Raw genomic sequence first — 19,365 nt, 5'->3', positions numbered from 1 at the left:
GCAAAAGGGCTATCGGCAACAGACAAGTTGCAGCAAGGGAAAGCCTGACTAGGTGTGTGGGAAAACAAATGGTACTGTAAGAGTGATTAAGCACTCGAGTCGAAAGAAGCTGTGGAAGGTCCATCCAGAGTTACTTTCAAAACCTAATTATGTTGTTCCTACTTTGAGAAGTAGGTTGGACTAAATGACCTCCAGATGTTCTTTCTAGCAATTGCACATGCTCTTAATTTTTTGCTTCCTTAATACCTGGACTTGAGGATTTTGTGTTTTCTTCCTCCTCCTCAGCTTTCTCACTTGGGAAGTGCTGCTAATTTTGTCCAACCTTTTGAGTGAGTTATGGGTCACCTGCCCATATCATATTTGGTTAAGGACTAGATTTTGGCTCCCGCCCTGACCCAGCTCTTGACCTGCGCTTACCCACAGCACAGCTGGTCCCGTCACACTCAGGCCAGGTTCACTCCCCCTGCAAAGGGAGCAGCAGTGGGGTGGGCTCTCTGCTCGGCTTTGGGGCTTGGGGTGGGGTAAAAGTTTCCTTTGCGATCCCTCCTTCACATCCCAGAGAGTGCTGCAAGAAATTATGATGGGAACCGGAGGTTTCCTTCATAGTTTATATGCCAAATTTTTCACCAGTTTATGTGGTGTAACTTACTGAGGTCACCTGATGGAGCCCAGTTGGTTTAGTAGTGACTATTGATGGGTTTTAGCACTTAAATGGTTTGCAAGGGTTTTTTTATATTTCACTGATACATATTTCCCCTCTGAGCTTTACTGTAATAAGGTACACAGTACAGAAACACGTATTCATCTGCAACATTACTACCCCTGCTGTTGTTTTAAAATGGGAAACAGGGCAAACTTTTAACTAAAACTCTGTTAATTTTCCAGCAGAGGAGATATAATTGCATGGGAACAAATATTTCTCTGGATTAATACAACCTTATCATGACACAAATCTCCTCTCAGATTTCCACTGAAATAACCTGAGATGAGAATATATGTTAGTTCAGGAGTTTTAGAGGCAAACAGCTCTTAAATCCTCTGGCAGGTTGTTTTTTTTGAACTCACTCCATATTCTCACCCATGAAATTCTTCTGGATACTTAGCAAATATCAAATAAAAGCATGTTAACTGTGTTTTCATTTATACTTTTTCTTTCTTCCTTCTCTTACTTAAATGTGTAATTAATGAGTTGAGTTAATTCATAAGTATTTATTCTTTTTCTCTCCATCAGTCTGAGTCATATGTGCCTCTCCTGAGGCATAATTTTTACTTCTGGGACTTAACACTGTTTCCCAGATAGCAGTCACCTTTCGAGGTCTTGTGACTGATAGGCTGGGTGTTCAATCCATTATTTATAACCAGTATCAAATCCATAGCCAAACATGCATTTTTATCCTCTTACAAAAATTACATAAACCACAACCTTATTTTAAAATTTTCCCAACAGGGGAAAAAGAAAAACCACCCTCCCAAAATGAGGACGTGAAGTTTTGTGTTTAAAATTTCAGCTCTTGGGTTGGATGACTCAGCAAGCAAATCCAGATGCAGGTCTGTTGATTTTATGGGCATACATCTCCTACCATCTGCTCAGCACTACCTGCCAGTTTGTGAACAGCAAAGGCCTGAAACTTGTGAAGATCTGTGGCCTGCTGCCAGCTCCAATGAGCACTGGCAGTGGGCAAAATGGAAAAATGTGTCGTGCTGCCCATGTTCGTATGACATGCATGCCCATGAACTCAAACCGAGCTAGACAAGTACAAAGCCATAGCCGCAAACCTTCTTTGGGCTCTCTTTTCAAAGACTTCGTCTTTAGAAATGCAGGATATTGTGTTTCCTCCTGAGGAAGCGTATCCCAAAACTGCCCTAAAGAAATAATGTTCCATTTGGAGAATACGCCTGAAGACTGTACAATGAGATTTTAGTTAGATTAGGTCTCAATGTATTTTGCAGTGATTTAAGGCTTTACAGGTGGTCACTGGAGACATGTTGCTGAATCCAAGCATCAGCTCTGCAGTAAATGTGCAAGATTTTTCTGGCTTTGATCCAAAGAGCATGTTATGTAGTCTGTACATACCTCTTATTTCTCACATATCTTTCACCATTTAAAAATGTAGCATAAGAATTTACTTTTATTGTTCATATTCATATTTATCACATTATCATATCAGCATTCAGTCGAAAGCATGTCTATATGTAATGCTAAAAGAACACTTGCCATCAATCAGCTTACAGATAATATTGTAAAGGAAATTAGAGTGGGGCTTATTAGGTGTAGTCTGGTTTGGCTCAAGTATCTATGTTCTCATAAAATAAATATCACAGACCATACATTTGTAAAGGTCAGCTTTATGACCAGCTGCGGAGTATGAATAAAAACACATAAGCTGGTAAGAGCTGGCCAGAAGTGTCAGATGGCTGGCCAAAAACTGACAGCCAGACCCTGAGCACCCACTAAAACCGAACTAAAATTATGATATGGTATTTAAACATCACACATGGATCCTCCCAGTTTCAGAACAACCTCCTGATGCCTGCAGGAGTAGAAAAGCACTGGTGATTAACCTCTTTTACCAGAACATTGGTTTGAAGCTGGCTTTTCTTTGCCACCTGCTCATTGATGCCACCTTTTCTTAATCATAATTCAGCAGAGCATCTATACACAGGCTTAACTGGAAGCATATGTGTTTGGGACCAGTCATGTGATTAAAACTAAGTACATACTTCCGTGCTTTAACTAACAGCTCTTACAGCTACGGCTTTCTTTAGATGCTGTAGTCGTCCCTCATAGTTGGCAGAAACATGCCTGCAACATAGTTGCTCAAGAATTCATAGGAATTGCCAGAAATTATGTTATCCCTTGTTAAAATACCACTCTGTTTATGAGTTAAAATCAAATATGAAGATAAGTTCCTTTATCTCTAAAAATAATCCTTCGAAGCATGGTATTTCATATTTCAGCCTAAATATTTCACATTTCAGCCTAAATATTTAAGTTGCCTACTAAACAGAGGGAAGCTCTTTCCAGATTTGACAATTCTTCAAATCTAAGCAACTCTTAATTTGATGGACTAGCTCTATTCTGGATAAAATCCAGAGATATTCCAGTTCGGGAAGACCACTGGTTCCACCGGTTTCAATCTCTTTCAATGCACGACTGTGTTCAGCATTTTTACCACCATCTTATCAGTGTTCCCTAACAGAAAAACTTTTTGGTAGAATGACACTTAGGAAGCAATCTTGTGTACCAAAAATGTATAGACAGAAAACACAGATTATGCAAGAATCATTTTTAGCACTTTCTGTAGTATTCCTTTAAGGTCTTATTTTTGCAGAGTTTCCATTCTAAAGCATCCAGTGAAAATTAGTATAAATTAATTCCTCTGCAAACTAAATCTGTATGACCCAGTAGTAACAGATTATTACTGGTATTCCTATTTATAACTGAAAATCTGAATTTATCCTTTTCATTAGCCCTTATATGTTTCGACCTGAGAGTCGATGTTTATTGGATAATAACAGAAGTATGTTGATGTTGTGTTGTAACTACAGACAAGCTAATAGATTTGGTAGAAAATGCTATGGAGGTTAAATATTTGATGTCTCAACCTACATGCCTACACTTCTAAAGCTGACAATGCAGTCCATGCATTTTTTACTGCTATAACTGTGACAGTTAAAATTAACCTTGTCTAGATGTCAAGAATGCAAAATTGTATGCTCTGTAAACTTCATAGGCAATTTTCTCTTTCTTCCTTTTCTTAAACATTGTGAAGTAACTCAAAATTGGAAATTTTCATATAGTTATTTCTGTTATACAATGATTAATTTCTTCATTCTTTTTTTCCTGCAGTTCTGTCCCTGTGTATTTAACTGAATGTATTTCTAAAGTCTGTCATACCTTTCCCCCTATATTACATCAGTTCTTATAGGACAAATTGCTTCCCTATCTGTTGAATCACTAACCATTGCACTTTTGAGGAACAATTTCTCAGGGTGTTAGGCTGTATATAAATAACCATCTTTGAATATATTCACATTGGTAGACTCCGGAGCTGTGCATGTTTCAACAGAAGGTGATCCAGTTATGAGGGAGTGGTGCAAAAACTGGGACCTGTCCTTACGTGTGGCATCAACCCAGTTCTAAACCAAAGGAGGAGATTTTTCTTCCACGAAAATGCAGCAATTCCAAATTCCCTGAGCGAACCTGGCACACCATCCCTCTTACACAGCTGCGCTTGCGTGCAATGTTCAAGTACTGCTGAGATGTAACAACACAGATTAATATTTTCAGGAGCATTTAGGAGCCTCGTCAGGGTTCACGACTGCTCTGTGGGAGTGTGTTGAGGACATGGCCTTAGTCCGTAAACATTTCTCAGTATTCAGGTCTAGTTCAGCAGAAGTAAACTGCTGTTGCTCTGTACTATTTACCATGGCCAGCTAATTATGGGGCACTTTTCAGCATGCTGTGTGACATGGCCTTTTTTAATGGCACAAAGAAAGCTCAAACAGGACTCAGTTCTTATTGTGGTAGCACAGCCCAAAACCAGACTCCCTTACTGGTATTATCAGATCAGGTCCCCTGACACTCACCCATATCTGGTTACTGCTAATAGAGGAAAATGGTATGCACATACACAGCCCATGATGATATTTTCATCTAAACTGTTTTCAAATTTAGAACATACCTTTCAAAACAGGAAAAAAGGGAAATGAGATCTTGAGGACATGTTTAAATTCATGAAGTCTTCCTTTTCATGCCTTATCTTAACATTCCCTAGGCTGAGCAATAATACCCACAGCCAGTCATACATCAGCAAAATGAAAAAGCACCTGTAAAAATATTGTTGCCGTGTTATATTTCTGGTTGCATGTTTTTCAGGGTTTCATAGCTTTGTGATAAAATCTGACAAGATATTTAACACTGAAGTGTCTACGGCAAATACTGTGTAATTACGTTTCATAGAAACCCTTAGCTTGTCTACTCTTAAGACACCTTTCATGAATTGTCTAATTAATTTTCCTTGTATGTACGGGGGCAGGAACTCTCTCAAAGCTGTCACAGTATATTAACTAAACAAAGTTAATTTGAAATCCTGCTTAAGCGGATATTTACAGTGCAGCACATCGTAATGATTCATGTTGAATGTATATTTTTATGCCTTAATTATATTCAGTAACTAAATAGACTGACTTAATTTCTAGGCAGTGGCACAAACTGATTAATACCAGGAAATTGAGACCCAAGGTAGTTATCGAGTCATTTGCTGTTGTCTTGCTCATGTAGCTCTAAGTCACAGGTGGAGTTGTGCCAGTAGCAGCGCAAAGCAAAGCCACCAAGTACAAACAATACCCTTTTAACCACCCAACTTGCTCCCCTTTGCCTTTGAAATTACTTTATAAGGGCAAAATTCTATCCCCAGAAGAAAATGCATCATGCCAATGACATCATCCGTGGAAAAGCTCCTACTGCAGTCCTGCTGCAGTCTGGTGCTTGCCTCCCCGCTGAGGAGCAGGCACGTGTACTTATGTGTTTACACTTCAGGTTTGGCAGAGATTGAAGCAGCTTGAGCTCCCAAATGATATAGAACCGAACCGAACCGAACCGAACCGAACCGATCCGAATAGAATAGAATAGAATAGAATAGAATAGAATAGAATAGAATAGAATAGAATAGAATAGAATAGAATAGAATAGAATAGAATAGAATAGAATAGAATAGACCTACGACAATCATCCAATCCAACTGCCTGACCAAAAGTTAAAGCCTGTTATTAAGGGCATTGTCCAAATGCCTCTTAAACATGGACAGGCATGGGGCATCGACCGCTTCTGTAGGAAGCCTGCTCCAGTTTGACCACTCTCTTGGTAAAGAAAGCTTCCTAATGTCAAGTCTGAACCTCCCCTGGTGCAGCTATGATCCATTCCCATGTGTCCTATCACTGGATACCAGGGAGAAGAGATCTGCACCTCCTCTCCACTTCCTCTCCTCAGGAAGCTGCAGAGGACAATGAGGTTGCTTCTCAGCCTCCTTTTCTCCAAACTAGACAAGCCCAAAGACCTCAGCCGCTCCTCACAGGATGCTCAGTCCTTTTACACCTTCACCTCTCCCAAGCTGCCGCTGCAGTTTGCTGTCGGGGCAGGGAGGGCTCTGGGGAGACCTGGCAGCCAGAGCACGCGGAGCCAGCCAGCACCCCGAGTGCACATGCAGAGCACCCCTGCTCTGTTCGGGGTGCCTGTAAACCAGCAAAGCCCCTCGCAGCGGGGTGGTCCCACCAGCTTTCAGCTGCGGGGTTTCAGGGCTCCATTGGTGTGGGGCTGTTAAGGATCCTTTTCCACGTTTGTTTCCACCCTGAAGTTAAATCGAGGCTGAAGGAAAACTGGAAGTGGGGAGCTGAGGTGAGAGGGAAATAATTGCTGGAGGGTGGGTGATGAAATGAGATGAAAGAAAGAAAAGATGAGTCAATGACAGGGAAAAAGGCTGAGACAGGTTAAGTTTCACAACATGACTGACACAATATAACAGCTTGTTGCAGCCAAATGGCAGGGTCCTGCTTTTCCTCTCCCCTTAGTTTTGTGTTGTGGTTTGTTTTTTTTTTTTATAATTCTGAGTTAGTCCTCTTTTCTCCTGCTGAGGGAGAGAATAAATCAGCACAGGGATTCCTAAGTCAGCATGCGGACAGAAGCAGGGACTGTCCCATATTCCTATGGCAACAGTGAATTGACAGATCAGCTTAGGTGTCTTGTGAAACATCATCATGAGAAGAAGATAAAGATGGGGAAAATAAGAAAACATATACAAATTAAAATTTAATGAAGACATATCTTGTTTGTGTATGTGCCAATATTTTTTTATTGATGGAGAAATGAGGACCCAGAAACCAAACCTAATAGTCTGGGTTTCAAATAGTTTGGTATTCACAGCATGAAGGAAGGTAGAAAACAAGGGAGGGGAAGGAGCAGCACATCAGTCAGAATCTTCTTTTATGTGCATTAATGCATTTTATAGATCTAAAGACGAGCAGAAGGACCATTATGACTTACTGCATAATGCATGCTCAGAGGCCAATTACACTGGCATGGGCAGGGATTCAGGAAAGTTAGTCTAGAAATTCCATCTTAGAACTCTGAAGCATCTTTATAATGACACTTTTTAAAGTAAAATTTAAAAAAAAAAGAGGAACTGTGTCACATTAAATCCCTTTTTTAAATAGAGAACTATTATTGGCTTGTACTAGACAGGGAGTCTTGTTTCAATGTTAGTCATAATACTGTTAAAAGTCATCTAAATGGCCATTGAAGCCAGCCCTGGAACCTCTTGCTATAATTAATGTTAGACAAAGCAAATACTTATTTTACTTTAAAATGGTGCGTTTGGGACTCATTAAAAACTAGTGCCATATGTTTATAAAAGTAACATGTACCCAATAAACCCAGTAAATATAGTGGTGCAGTCAGTTCTTGCCCTGTAACAATCTTTTGCTGCAGTAGGAAGAGTGCAGAATAAAATCCTGCAAAGCTTTATAGCTCTCTGACACCTTTACTGATAGAAAGTCACCTTGCCACTTGTTGGTATAGGTTTACACTGAAATTCTGGGCACGAGTGTAATTTCTCAGGCAGCCATCAGAAGTGTGCAAGTCTATGGCCTTTTACACGTGGTTTACTGTTCTGGGATCAGAGTCATGCCAGTCCACGGGCAAGGTCTCTGAGCATGGGATCCGCCTTTTAGCTCAGCCCACGTGTTAAGCCAGAGAGTGCTCCCACGCTGCTGCAGTTCACAGCCACATCAGCTCACTCCTCAGGTCAGCAAATCAACCCCAGGCTTAGTTTTCTTTCTTCATTCTTCAGTCAGCTTGACAGCACCCCCAAAACAGTCCAGAGCAGCCATTAGTTAATGGAAGAGACTTACCGAAATGTGCATGCTCTGATATTAGTGTCCATTTCCAAAATTAATTTGGGGACTCCATTAAGACCAGCATCTAGCTGTCTTGCTATTATTAATGAGGCAAGAGAAAGCTATGCTATTCAGTCACGAAAACCAAAAAAGGACACATTATAGGGAAACTTAGCTGAAACTGCAACTAAAAGGCTTCAGTTATCAATAGCATTATTGGGTTTTGTTCTCTACACTACCCAGCTCAAATAAGTCATTGCTATGTATGCAAACTCTGGCCATTGTGCTTAAGATGCACATGTGAACAAAACTCACTGGGTAACAGTCATTTATAGTTGTATTAAAATTATAAATAAACAGCTATTTTTAGTTCTCCCTATTGTTATTCAGACTACAACTGACTTGAAATCTTCACAAGCTTCTTAGCTTGTGTAGGGTGTTGCGAGTGCCAGCTATACCCCAGCAGCCATATATGGCAGGCTTTGGACACGGGCAAAGGAGCTCTGATCTGTCAGCACCTATCCATGTTTTTTAAAAAAAATTACATTTAGCTTTTTTAAGACAGTTCAGTGTGGAAAGGAAATTCAAGTCCCAGTTGTTTTTTAATTTGAAACGTGAAGACAGTGGGATCCACTGGAAAAATCCTTCTGGAATCTTCCATCTGGCTCAGTGATGTTGATAATCAAGTCAGACAGATATTGTGCAGACAAACTGGAAAAAAATGTTTCCTCTCCTTCTCCTGCACTTGCTCTGATATTCAGCATGCGTACGATGCTTTTTACAGGTACTCCTTCCAGACTGCACCTTTTTCTCCCAAGTCTGATACAAATCTCAAGACTTAGGTATCCAAAGGAGTTTATCGAAGCTAATTTATTTGTTTACTGTCCCTAAGGTTCTTCCCCTGCTTGCACCTGCTGGGTATAGGGAGGGTGTCTGGGGGTATTACGCTTTCAGGCTTCTCCCTTCTCACATAAAATATAAAAAGCCAGCAATGTTTGCAGGTCTGAGCGACATGGCTTGCAGGGACATGTCTTAGGGTGCAGGTCCTAACTCTGGCCACCAGTAAGGAAATAAATTAGATGTTGTTAGTGGTTTATGTATTTTTCTATAAATCACATGCACAATTTGTCCTTCTCTTTCCAAAGAACCCTACAACTGAACCAGTTCTTCTTCATCTGTGGGGATTTTTTATTTTCCCCTGAATCATGTTAGAAATTCCAAGTCATAGAACAAAGAAATAAAGTTTGTTTTTTCAAAGAAAAAAAAGAGTTGGTGAAAACAGCCCTGACAGCTGTACTCCATGGCTCAGTAAATCAAGACTTTTTACTTGCCCCTTCCAGGGATGTGTTTAGTCTAGATACTCTTGATTTATATATCTTTTTTGGCTGGGTTATATTTTTTATGCAGATTTTCAGTGATTTCATTCAAGCTTGTGTTTGCCTAGCATGAGAGAGATGTTGAGAAGAATGTGAGTGAATTTAGTCCCTTAAAGTGTTTCCCTTCTCAGTTTGTTATTTAAGGGACTGCTTAATTTTTAAAGAAATTTGCCTGTCTTATTTTTCAATTCACATGGAAATAGCAGGGATGTAGAAGGCTGCTGGGAAATTGTCTTCATTTCTCTCTCTCACAGAAGTGGCAGTGCACGGAGGATGCTTCCGGCAAACTTCGAATTCACAAGTGTAAGGTATCTAGCGACATACTTGCCATCAGAAAAAGGACCCGCAGCATACACTCCCGGGGATACAGCAGTAAGGACAAAGACTGCAACTGTGGAGACACTGATTACCGAAACAGCAGGACCCAAAGAAAAAATCAAAGGCAGTTCTTGAGAAACCCTAATGCGCAAAGTAAGTGTTATCTGATCACTCGGACTCAGAGGCAAAGAGCAGTGGAAAATGGTTAGCAGAGTGCTGGTTTACCAGTATACTCTTGTTTTCACCTCCATGTCTAATCAATATAACCGTAATTGGCAGACAGGTTCTACATAATTGCATCTATAATAAAAATAATAGCAACAAAAATTCTCTTCTGCTTCACAGTGAGGAATGTGATGCTGCTGGTGGTGGTCGGTGGTGCTTGGTGGTGGTAGTTAGTGGTGGTGGTGGTGGTGATGGTGGTGGGCGGTGGCGGTGATGGTGGTGGTGCTCGGTGGTGCTCGGTGGCGGTGATGGTGGTGGTGCTCGGTGGTGCTCGGTGGTGGTGATGGTGGTGGTCGGTGCTCGGTGGTGCTCGGTGGTGGTGGTGCTCCGGTGCCACCTATCGCGCTTCTCAGACATGACAACCCCGTGGCATCTGCGGATCAATCGGTGCCGTTACTTGCTAAGATGGCTAGAGCGAGTTTTTTCTTGCATCGTTAACACCGAATTCACAGGCTGTTCGGTAATATCCCAAAGACACCCTTTACGCGATGCGCTGTGACGGCTGTCGGACTGAAATTCTGCTCGGCTGTGACTTTCCGGCAAGTCAGTACCGGGATCCCCGCAGGGACACGAGTGAGATTGCAGTGTCCTCTAGTGGAGTGCGGGCTGAAGGGCATGTACAAGCGGCTTTTAGGACAGCAGTACTTGGATTTGTTTCTGCTAATGATTTCCACAAAAAAAGCTTATTTAAAGAAGACATTATTTTAAATGGAACAAGTATTTTCATATATCTGCCCAGCTATGAAAGTGATGTTCTGTAATTATAGCAATACAAGCTGATCTGCATTCCAGACTTTATTCAAGAGCAGGCTGTATTCTCCTGCTCTCTGTCTAGAATACTAGACCAAGGAATGAAATAAAGATGGGCCTTCAAAACCAGAAGATAGTGAAGTCGTATGAGAAACGCAAAAGTTAGAAGATGCTGCACAGATGTCTATGAAATAAGAAAATAATGTCAGTATAATTCAAAATATTTCCGGATTTAAAGCCTCCCCCACTCTGGATGTGAACAAGAATCTCTGGTATTCTTTGTACATTCAACCACAATATTGTCTGTCTTAAGTTGTCTCATTGTTCAGACTAAATGCTGCCTTGATATAATTTCTTCCATTTGTTTAGGAGTTTGACAGTGTGTACAGGCTGACCTCTGCTGAAAAGTCTGCAAGTCACAGACTGCTAGGGCGATTCTCAAACTGGGGAATGTTCCCTAAGTGATATTTTCAAGGGGAGATACCTGTCCTGTACATTGGAAAGAGAAGGTGTCACCAGGGCACAAGCAAGGGCTGAATGAGGATTGCAACTGGGAGCGAAGTGGCTTGGGGAGAGAAAGAGGGGAAGTAGGGAAGACATCTGAAGGGGGCATCAGAAGTCCATTTGTCAGGATTTTCTTCTTTACAACATTCTTATTCATCATCCCTCCTCCTCCTCCAAATCTGCCTTAGCATTCATCCAAAGTAGAGCAGAGAAAGACTCATGATGATGAGACATAGTTAAGGGAATGAGTAGTTCAGGCCTCAGTTTTTAGATGACACTTGAATAAGATGTTTATGTGTTCCAGACTCCTTCAGTGACTTTAATTAATAAGTAGTACCATCAGAGACTGCTACAATGCCAGAAGTTGTCTCACCTGACCCTATGAATCTTTCTGCATTATTTTATGAAAGAGTAATATGGTTATAAATCAGAAAGCTGCTTTGAAGCTAGGGGTTTTTTCTCTTCAGGAAGATGAATGTCTTCACTGACTTGACTGGGAAGCCTTTTTTTTCATCTGACAGCAGGCAACCACTGAAATGGTTTAGAAGGGCAGGGTGGTTTGAATGAAGAGTTGAATGAGGCTCATTATCTGCACTTCTAAAAGGTTCTTGCAGGAGAGGTTCAGTAGGAGTCTCGGAAAGACACTGACATAAAAACTGCAGTAGAACCGACACTACCTTCCAAAGGCAGTACTTTCTTACAGTTCCCGTTTCGTTCTACTGCATGAATTATTCTTAACTGTTAGGTGACAAAGGTGTGCTCAGCATAGATGTAACTAACGGAAATGCCCTGCAACTGATTTTTACAAGCTGAATTATGTATATATAGTGCTCTGTGTGTGGGTTTGCTAGACAGAATACGCTCTGGCGTGTTATTGACTGTGGATTGTATCTACCTGATTTGAGACAACTGCATTTAGCAAAAGAATTAAAAAGTGTAAGGCCTTCCAGACTGAGCCCAAACATTAAAAAACCCTCAAAGAGTTAATCGTCTTAGTTAATCTGACTCATACACCGTAACTAAAAGAGCTGTAACCGTACAGAGCTTAGAGCTATCAATGGGTAAAAGTGACACAATAAATCTCCCTGTAGCTCTACAATGCAGCAAGTTTTTGGAGGTCTATGACTTGTATGCATAGATACATATGTGTGTGTAGAAGTATATATATATGTATAGATACATAGACACTGATACATGATGGATACTTGCCCTTCTAATGCCTACCTATAAAAAGGAAAAGGTGTTATCCTTTTAAAAAGTGTTTTTTGTTCTAAAGCGTAAGTCAAAATTATGTCACATGCCAATTTACAGGTGGTGACCTTGTTTCACAGTACTGAATGGTTTAATTTTCTAAAGTGATTTCTAACCCTCTGATTTTTTGAGTGTTTTTTCTAGATACCTGATTTCTAAGATATTGATTTTATTTATGAATATAGATGCTAACTGTGGCATAAGGTCAGACTAGCATGAAATACAAGCCTTGAAGCAATCAAAATTTCATGCTACATGTGAAAGCGTGGGCCCTGACATATCAAAAAATCATTAAATAAGTTTCTGTAAAGCTACAGAAAAAATAAGCTGTTTTTACTGAACAGCATTCTTGCTCTTTGGACTATCCTGTGTGTTCATGGCATGGGTCATGTAGATATGTATATGCAACCAGGAATGTTTCTTTCTTCTGCTTCAGAATACAAACCCCGATTTGTTCACACCCGCCAAACCCGGTCCTTGTCTGTCGAATTTGAAGGTGAAATATATGACATAAATCTGGAAGAGGAAGAACTGCAGGTGTTAAAGACCAAAAGTATCACCAAGCGTCACAATGCTGAAAATGAGGAAGAAACAGAGGAAACCGATGGTGCTCCTGGTGATGCAATGATTGCTGATGGCACTGATGTCATAGGTCAACCCAACTCTGTCAGAGTGACGCACAAGTACAATTGCTTTTTCTGTGTTTTTTTGTTCTTAAAATGAAATCTTTGTTTTCTGAGTGTATTCTTTCTCTTTACATTTTTTATGATTTTATGGTTACAATATTTAAGAACTGAACACTACCGTTGGAGATTTTAGGTGAACCTGAGTTGTATTTGTTAGTAGGTGGAATCATTTAACTTTAGTATATGTATTTTAAAGGGAGGCATCTAGTTTAGGTTTTGTTTCTGAGGAGGAGTAGGCATCTGCAAAGGGAGATTCATCCTCCATATCAAAACATGCATCTTATGATGGCTTAACCACCTGTGAAGCTGACACTCCTGCTGTTCTTTATAAAGCCTAGGCTACCAGCTTAGCACAGAGGCCTAAATTTGAGACAACTGAAATCCCACTCTGCATGAGGACAGATTAGACCAGTTCCATCATCTTTCTTAATGCTTAGTTGTTTGCAGCCACTAACATTAGCTAAGATACATTAGACCTGTTTATCCCTGAAGAGACCTGCAATCATTTTTCCATCCTGGAAGATGCCTAGATTGCAATTTTTAGTCCTACCCTAAATCTCAATGAAAAAGCAAAAATATCAAAATACTTTTTAGTTTAAAAAAGCAAATATGATTGATCTGAAAAGCCAGACAGATGCAGGAAACAAAAATCTTTTTATCATGTTTAAAGTATAAATAGCATTTCTCTCTTTTCTTTTGTTCTTTTTTTCTTTTCAAAGAACATCAAGGAAAACATAAAAATTAATTTTAAGTAAAAATTATAATTTTCTTACATTGATAATTTCCAACCATGGCATTAATAAAGTCTTCAATGGCTTTCTGGAAAAGTTATTATTTCTCCATAACATATTTTGACTTTGACTGTATTGCTTTCAGAATTCTTTGAGTGAGGAAAAAAACATAATAAGAGAACATTGAAAGAAATAAGCCTCTAAATCTTCTTTTCTGCTATTCTTCTCAAAAATTAAAAGAAGGGTTCTGATGAAGCAGGACCCAAGAAAGGTTGTGTCTATAAAATTGGAATATTTCCTTAATTAAGGAATTTCTCTTTGTCAGCGTGGAGCTTTTAAAAGGCCAGACTTGTAGTCTGCTTGATTTTCTAACTCAGTCCACCTCCTTGGCCTTCCAGGTGCTTGTTTTTTTTTCTTGGTAGAGCTGGTTTTTTACACACTGGTGTGCATGTTTTTGTCATTGCACCACCTTTTAACTTGAGTGTTCTGTTGGCTTTTTTATAACCACTTATTTGAAAACTCTGCTCTAACTTTGATTCTTATTGATCTTTATTGATTATTTTGATCTTTAGCCCATTGTATGTTCTGTTCTTGACTGCTTCGCATACTTGGAAGGTCGTGTTCTTTACTGTTTCACATCCTTGCCACTCACATTCATGTGGCAAGAGGAATATAGTTCTCAGCAGTTGGTTATTAAATAAGAAATGGCACATTTGGTTAACAAGAGGCTTTAAATTCTGAACAGATATCTATTTCAGTTTCAATTTCATTTCTGATTGGATTAAGAATCTCCAAGATGGCATTGCCATTGCATTTTTGCTTAGCAAGCCCAGAGCATCTGACATGGATTAGGATTTTTTTTTTTTTAATTTTGCAGAGAAAACAGATTGAAGCAATTATTAATATTATTAAGCCAACATGAGAAGACCTTGTAGACTTTCTTTATTTCTTAGCAGAGTATAACAAAGAATTTATTAGGAATGTTAGAAGAAAGAGAAGAAATTGATAGGCAATTGGGAAATCACTGACCTTCTTTTTCCTATTTGTTAAACTCATGTCTACAGATGTTTTATTCTTCCAAATGACACTATTCACTGTGAGAGGGAGCTGTACCAATCCGCCAGAGCCTGGAAGGACCACAAGGCTTACATTGATAAGGAGGTGAGAGGTATTTTAAAATCTGAGTGAAGTCTTTGCACTGCTACCTTTTCAAAGAATATCTCTGACTTGGAAATATTCTCTGCAGATTGAAGCTCTCCAAGACAAAATTAAGAATTTGAGGGAAGTTAGAGGACACCTAAAAAGAAGAAAACCAGATGAATGTGATTGTAGTAAACAGAGGTAAGAGAGATGCCATTCAACACTGAAAGCTACACCAATTGCTAAGACTTACACATTTTCCAAGTTTTTTGAGATGGAAAAGAAAGAACATAGGTACTGTAAGTACTCAGTTAGATCTTTTTTAAGAGTAGAAGCTACTGTGGATCAAAAGAGAAATGTTAAAATTTTAAGATTAAATATGTTTGTATTCTACTAACATATTTGAACCCAGCTGTAGTTTTGCTATGATCTAGCATAGGATCACTCACACAGATACAACGTCTTTAAATGAAGTGAAAATTGTAAATCATTCTGCGTAGTTCCTTAAGCAAATATCAAAGATGGTATGTTTCTGGCTTGTTTTTGTGTTGAAAATGGTTTCATGACCTGATAATTCCTAATAATTTTCCCTGTAGCTATTACAACAAAGAGAAAGGGGTAAAGGCCCAAGAGAAACTCAAGAGCCATCTTCACCCCTTCAAGTAAGATTGTTATTATCCTCTCACTCTCTTAGCTGGTGACTAGAGAAATATAATTTTGGGGGGGTGGGTTGGGGGTTTTTTTTGTGGAGAAGGGAAGGGAGGAGGTGAGGGAAAGAAAAGGTCACACATAGCCAGCTCTCACAAGAAACCTTCAGTAGTTTTGTACAGACTTGTGAAAGTTTATGGATAGTATATTTAAAACCTATTGATAGAAAATGGATGAAATTAATAATTTCATGACTGATTAAAAGATCCATTTAAACCTAAATGCAACGGTGCATCATTTCTCATGCTTACTGAAGAGAACACCTTGTCATAACAGCTGGGATGGAAGCTGAGCTAGAAGAAGGGCATATTCTCAAAAACCGGAAAGATGTAAAAACTGCAAGCGCTGTTGTTAACCAAATAGAGACTGTTCTCTGTCAGCTGTGCCCAACTTTCTCTCTGAACAGAGAAGCAGCACAGGAAGTGGATGGCAAACTGCAGCTGTTCAAAGAGAACCGGAGAAGGAAAAAAGAGAGGAAGGGGAAAAAGCGCCAGAAGAAAGGAGACGAGTGTAGCCTTCCTGGCCTGACGTGCTTTACCCATGACAACAACCACTGGCAAACAGCACCGTTCTGGAATTGTAAGTCTTACGTCCACGTGCAGACGTGATCTAGGTTATTCTGCTGTGTTACAGATTTTCCACTACACGCAATCAGGGCATTATTTTGAAGAACTGGCACTTAGTAATGCTGCTGCTGTTATTCTGAAGCATGAAGGGAGATTGTCACTTGACTATGCTTGTAATTGTTGCATTACTTATATGAAATTATCACAAGAGGCGTGATGCCGAACACTGCAGAAACAAAAAAGATAGCTGGTCTCTAAAACATAGACTTTCGTAACCAGCCACTGAGATTTCTGTCATTCCTTGGAGATTAAGATGACCAAATATTTCATAGGAATTTTAACTGGGTTTCCAGTTATTAATAATAACCTTGTTCTTCCAGTTCTCACAAATCTTTTTTGGGACTTGACCTTTAATGTTGTCACAAACTTCAGCAGATAAAAGGTCTACTTTAATTTTATTATTTTGATTTTAAAGTGTATCATGAACAACTTAACTTATTGTGAAAAAAATACAGATATCATCCCTTATGAATTCTTCCCATTATTCCCATTTTTTTTATATTCTAAAAGAATTTAAAACTTAGAACTGTAGAACACTCATTCAGTATATAAGAACAAAATATTAGAGCTAGAAAATATTTTAATTTCCTTTAAACTTCAGGATATATACATAACCATCCTACTGAGGTATGCTTCAACATTTCTTGGTCTTCAGCAGTAAAAAAAAATACCTTTCTCATCTTTGGTGATGGAGGAATAAAAGTTGTTGAAAACTTTACTTTCAAAAACTTCAAGATCAAATAATGATTAAGTTACAATGTATTTGCTAAGAACAAGTTTTCATTTGGAGAAAGTTGTCTCCTAGTGATAATCCGCTTTGATTGCACTAGGACTTCTGCTAATATGCTTTTTACGTTTTAAGATGTTCCTAAAACAGTCATATGCATGATTTTTGCTTTAAAGACAACAATTAAATTGGCTTATTACTTTTTAACTGTGGAGTAACAAATAGTTATGAAAAGCATTCTCATATTGCTGTGCATTCTGGCAATGTTCCAGCAACAGTAACGGGGTAAAAAAATGTTCCTTTGACGCAGTCCATAACTTAAAGAAGAGATAATGTGTTATAATACCATCACAATTTTTATGAAGTTTGTTCAAAACATTGATACTGTTTACAGCTAGTCACAGTACTAATAACAAATCTAAATAAACATCTAAGCCATATTAATATTTTATTACTGGAATTAAAGAGACATTCTTCTACAGCAAAACTTTGTTAGCAGTTTGTTTGAAAATTAAGAGAGAGAACTTTCTTACAGCTTTTTCTGCTAGCAAAACAAGATTGTAGACGAGATATACCCAGGTCTCCTCTATGGCTGCTCCCTTCAGTGTGACACCTGGATCCAGATATCTTCAGTCTGGAGCGGAAGCCTGCTCTAGGTTTCCCCAGGTTGAAAAGTGGAAACAGGATGAAATCCAGTTGCACTGCTTGGAATTGTCCTACAAAGACCTGACTGAACGATCCCATTTCCCTCTTATTTGTGTATCAAATAAATGAAATGAGGGATTGCAGTTCGAACCAATAGTTAAGTGGTTACCTTAGTCAGTAAGGGAAAGCTGCTTAAAACGAGGCATAGGATTATCCATCGGTCTTCCTTCCCACCTTGCTTCTTCCATCTTTCCTGCGTTCAAGGTGCCAGGCAAGTTCCCTGCTTGCAAACCCATCTTTTCATTGCCTGTTCTCTCTCACTTGCCTCATTCCTGTACACCGCCTCACGCTTTCTTGACTGCTGTGTCATTTCCATCTCACTTACGGTATCAGCTAGCAATTTGACCTTCCTATGTAGTGCTTACGCTTCTGTAATTTTCTCTGGTACTTGTATCTCACAGGCTCTGCTAGGTTAAGGTTACTTACTGTTGGGGGAAATGGTACCCTTGTACATAGTAAGCAATTCCAGTCAATCTTGTGTACAAATCTTAAGGATCAGGATTTGTCCTGTTTTGTAAAGTCTGAATTCTTCTCAATCCCAAGAAACCATGTAAAGCTCAGAACAGAATATGCATCATTAACCATAGCATTCACTATCTTCTGCATTCTCTAATTGTACATTTGTGAAAATTACGTTAGCAACATTTTTTCTGTTTTAGATGGGAATCTAACAGTATTCAAATAGAAGGTTTTTTTTAATTGAGCTAGAATTTAAGTACATGAAAAACTATAGACACTAGTTTCACGTCTTTCACTGAAGACTAATAACTTGATTCTTTAATTACAGTGGGCTCTTTCTGTGCTTGCACAAGCTCGAATAACAACACTTACTGGTGTTTGCGAACAGTTAATGACACCCACAATTTTCTCTTTTGTGAGTTTGCGACTGGCTTCTTGGAGTATTTTGATATGAACACTGATCCTTATCAGGTAAACCCCTTTCCCTGTTACCAGAGTCCTCTAGGTTTTTTTCTACTTCTGTTAACAAGTATTTTTTTCCCTCCATTCCTCTTTTTCTCAGTTGACGAATACAGTACACACAGTGGAAAGAGGCATTTTGAATCAATTACACATACAGCTGATGGAACTGCGAAGTTGTCAAGGTTATAAGCAGTGCAATCCAAGGCCGAAGGGACTTGAAACAGGTACAAGAAAAATAGAAGACTGTTTATTTCCATTTTATTCATTTATTTTTATCTGCCTAGGTACTAATTGTATCTACGAAGTGTTGCTCTCCTATGTGTTGCTCTGAATAGTTCGGAACGATCTACATACACCATCCCGCATGACCAGGAAGCTTCCTTGCAATTTTGCACAGGTTATTCTAGACAGATATTGATGGCAAACAAGATTTGGCAGAAATGCTGCAGAAAGGTTATCATGTTATTTGATCTAATCAATAACAAGCATATGCAGATCTTCATAGTCATAACTTTTTTCTTTGTTGCAGGGTTTATTTGGTTAGTTTTGCCTCCCAGTAGCAGGCAAGGTATTAAATTCTGTGTTTATTTCAATTGCTGTCTGCCTATATGAACAACCTCTGGCTCTACACCACAAGGCTTAACATTGCAAACTTCTAATCAGCAGTAGTCCCCTCTGTTTTTGAGGAAAGGAGTATTTCTTTACAAGGGTTTCTGAGTACAAAAATAGCTGGTATTTATACTGCATAAGCCTGGAATTCATTACATTTAAATTTGGTTGATTGAATATTGTGATTTTTTTTTT

General features: G+C 39.1%; 1 protein-coding gene across 6 annotated transcripts in view; it reads left to right on the top strand.

The window, feature by feature from the left end:
- The window catches only part of SULF1 (sulfatase 1), a gene marked incomplete at both ends in the record, with an annotated part of 63,846 nt that overhangs the window by 38,006 nt on the left and 6,475 nt on the right, over positions 1 to 19,365 (top strand). For all 6 annotated transcript variants that reach the window (XM_082014645.1, XM_082014649.1, XM_082014648.1 and 3 more), the window contains 8 exons: positions 9,524 to 9,740; positions 12,754 to 13,000; positions 14,799 to 14,895; positions 14,981 to 15,075; positions 15,471 to 15,536; positions 15,989 to 16,161; positions 18,428 to 18,570; positions 18,662 to 18,785. In XM_082014645.1, coding sequence (XP_081870771.1) covers positions 9,524 to 9,740; positions 12,754 to 13,000; positions 14,799 to 14,895; positions 14,981 to 15,075; positions 15,471 to 15,536; positions 15,989 to 16,161; positions 18,428 to 18,570; positions 18,662 to 18,785 — 1,162 coding nt within the window. The remainder of the gene's footprint in view (positions 1 to 9,523; positions 9,741 to 12,753; positions 13,001 to 14,798; positions 14,896 to 14,980; positions 15,076 to 15,470; positions 15,537 to 15,988; positions 16,162 to 18,427; positions 18,571 to 18,661; positions 18,786 to 19,365) is intronic.

The sequence above is a fragment of the Phaethon aethereus genome (assembly GCF_964289735.1).
Source record: "Phaethon aethereus genome assembly, chromosome: 2".
In the NCBI taxonomy this organism is placed as follows: domain Eukaryota; kingdom Metazoa; phylum Chordata; class Aves; order Phaethontiformes; family Phaethontidae; genus Phaethon; species Phaethon aethereus.
Note: the sequence above shows the minus strand (reverse complement) of the source record. Positions and strands in the feature narration are given on the sequence as shown.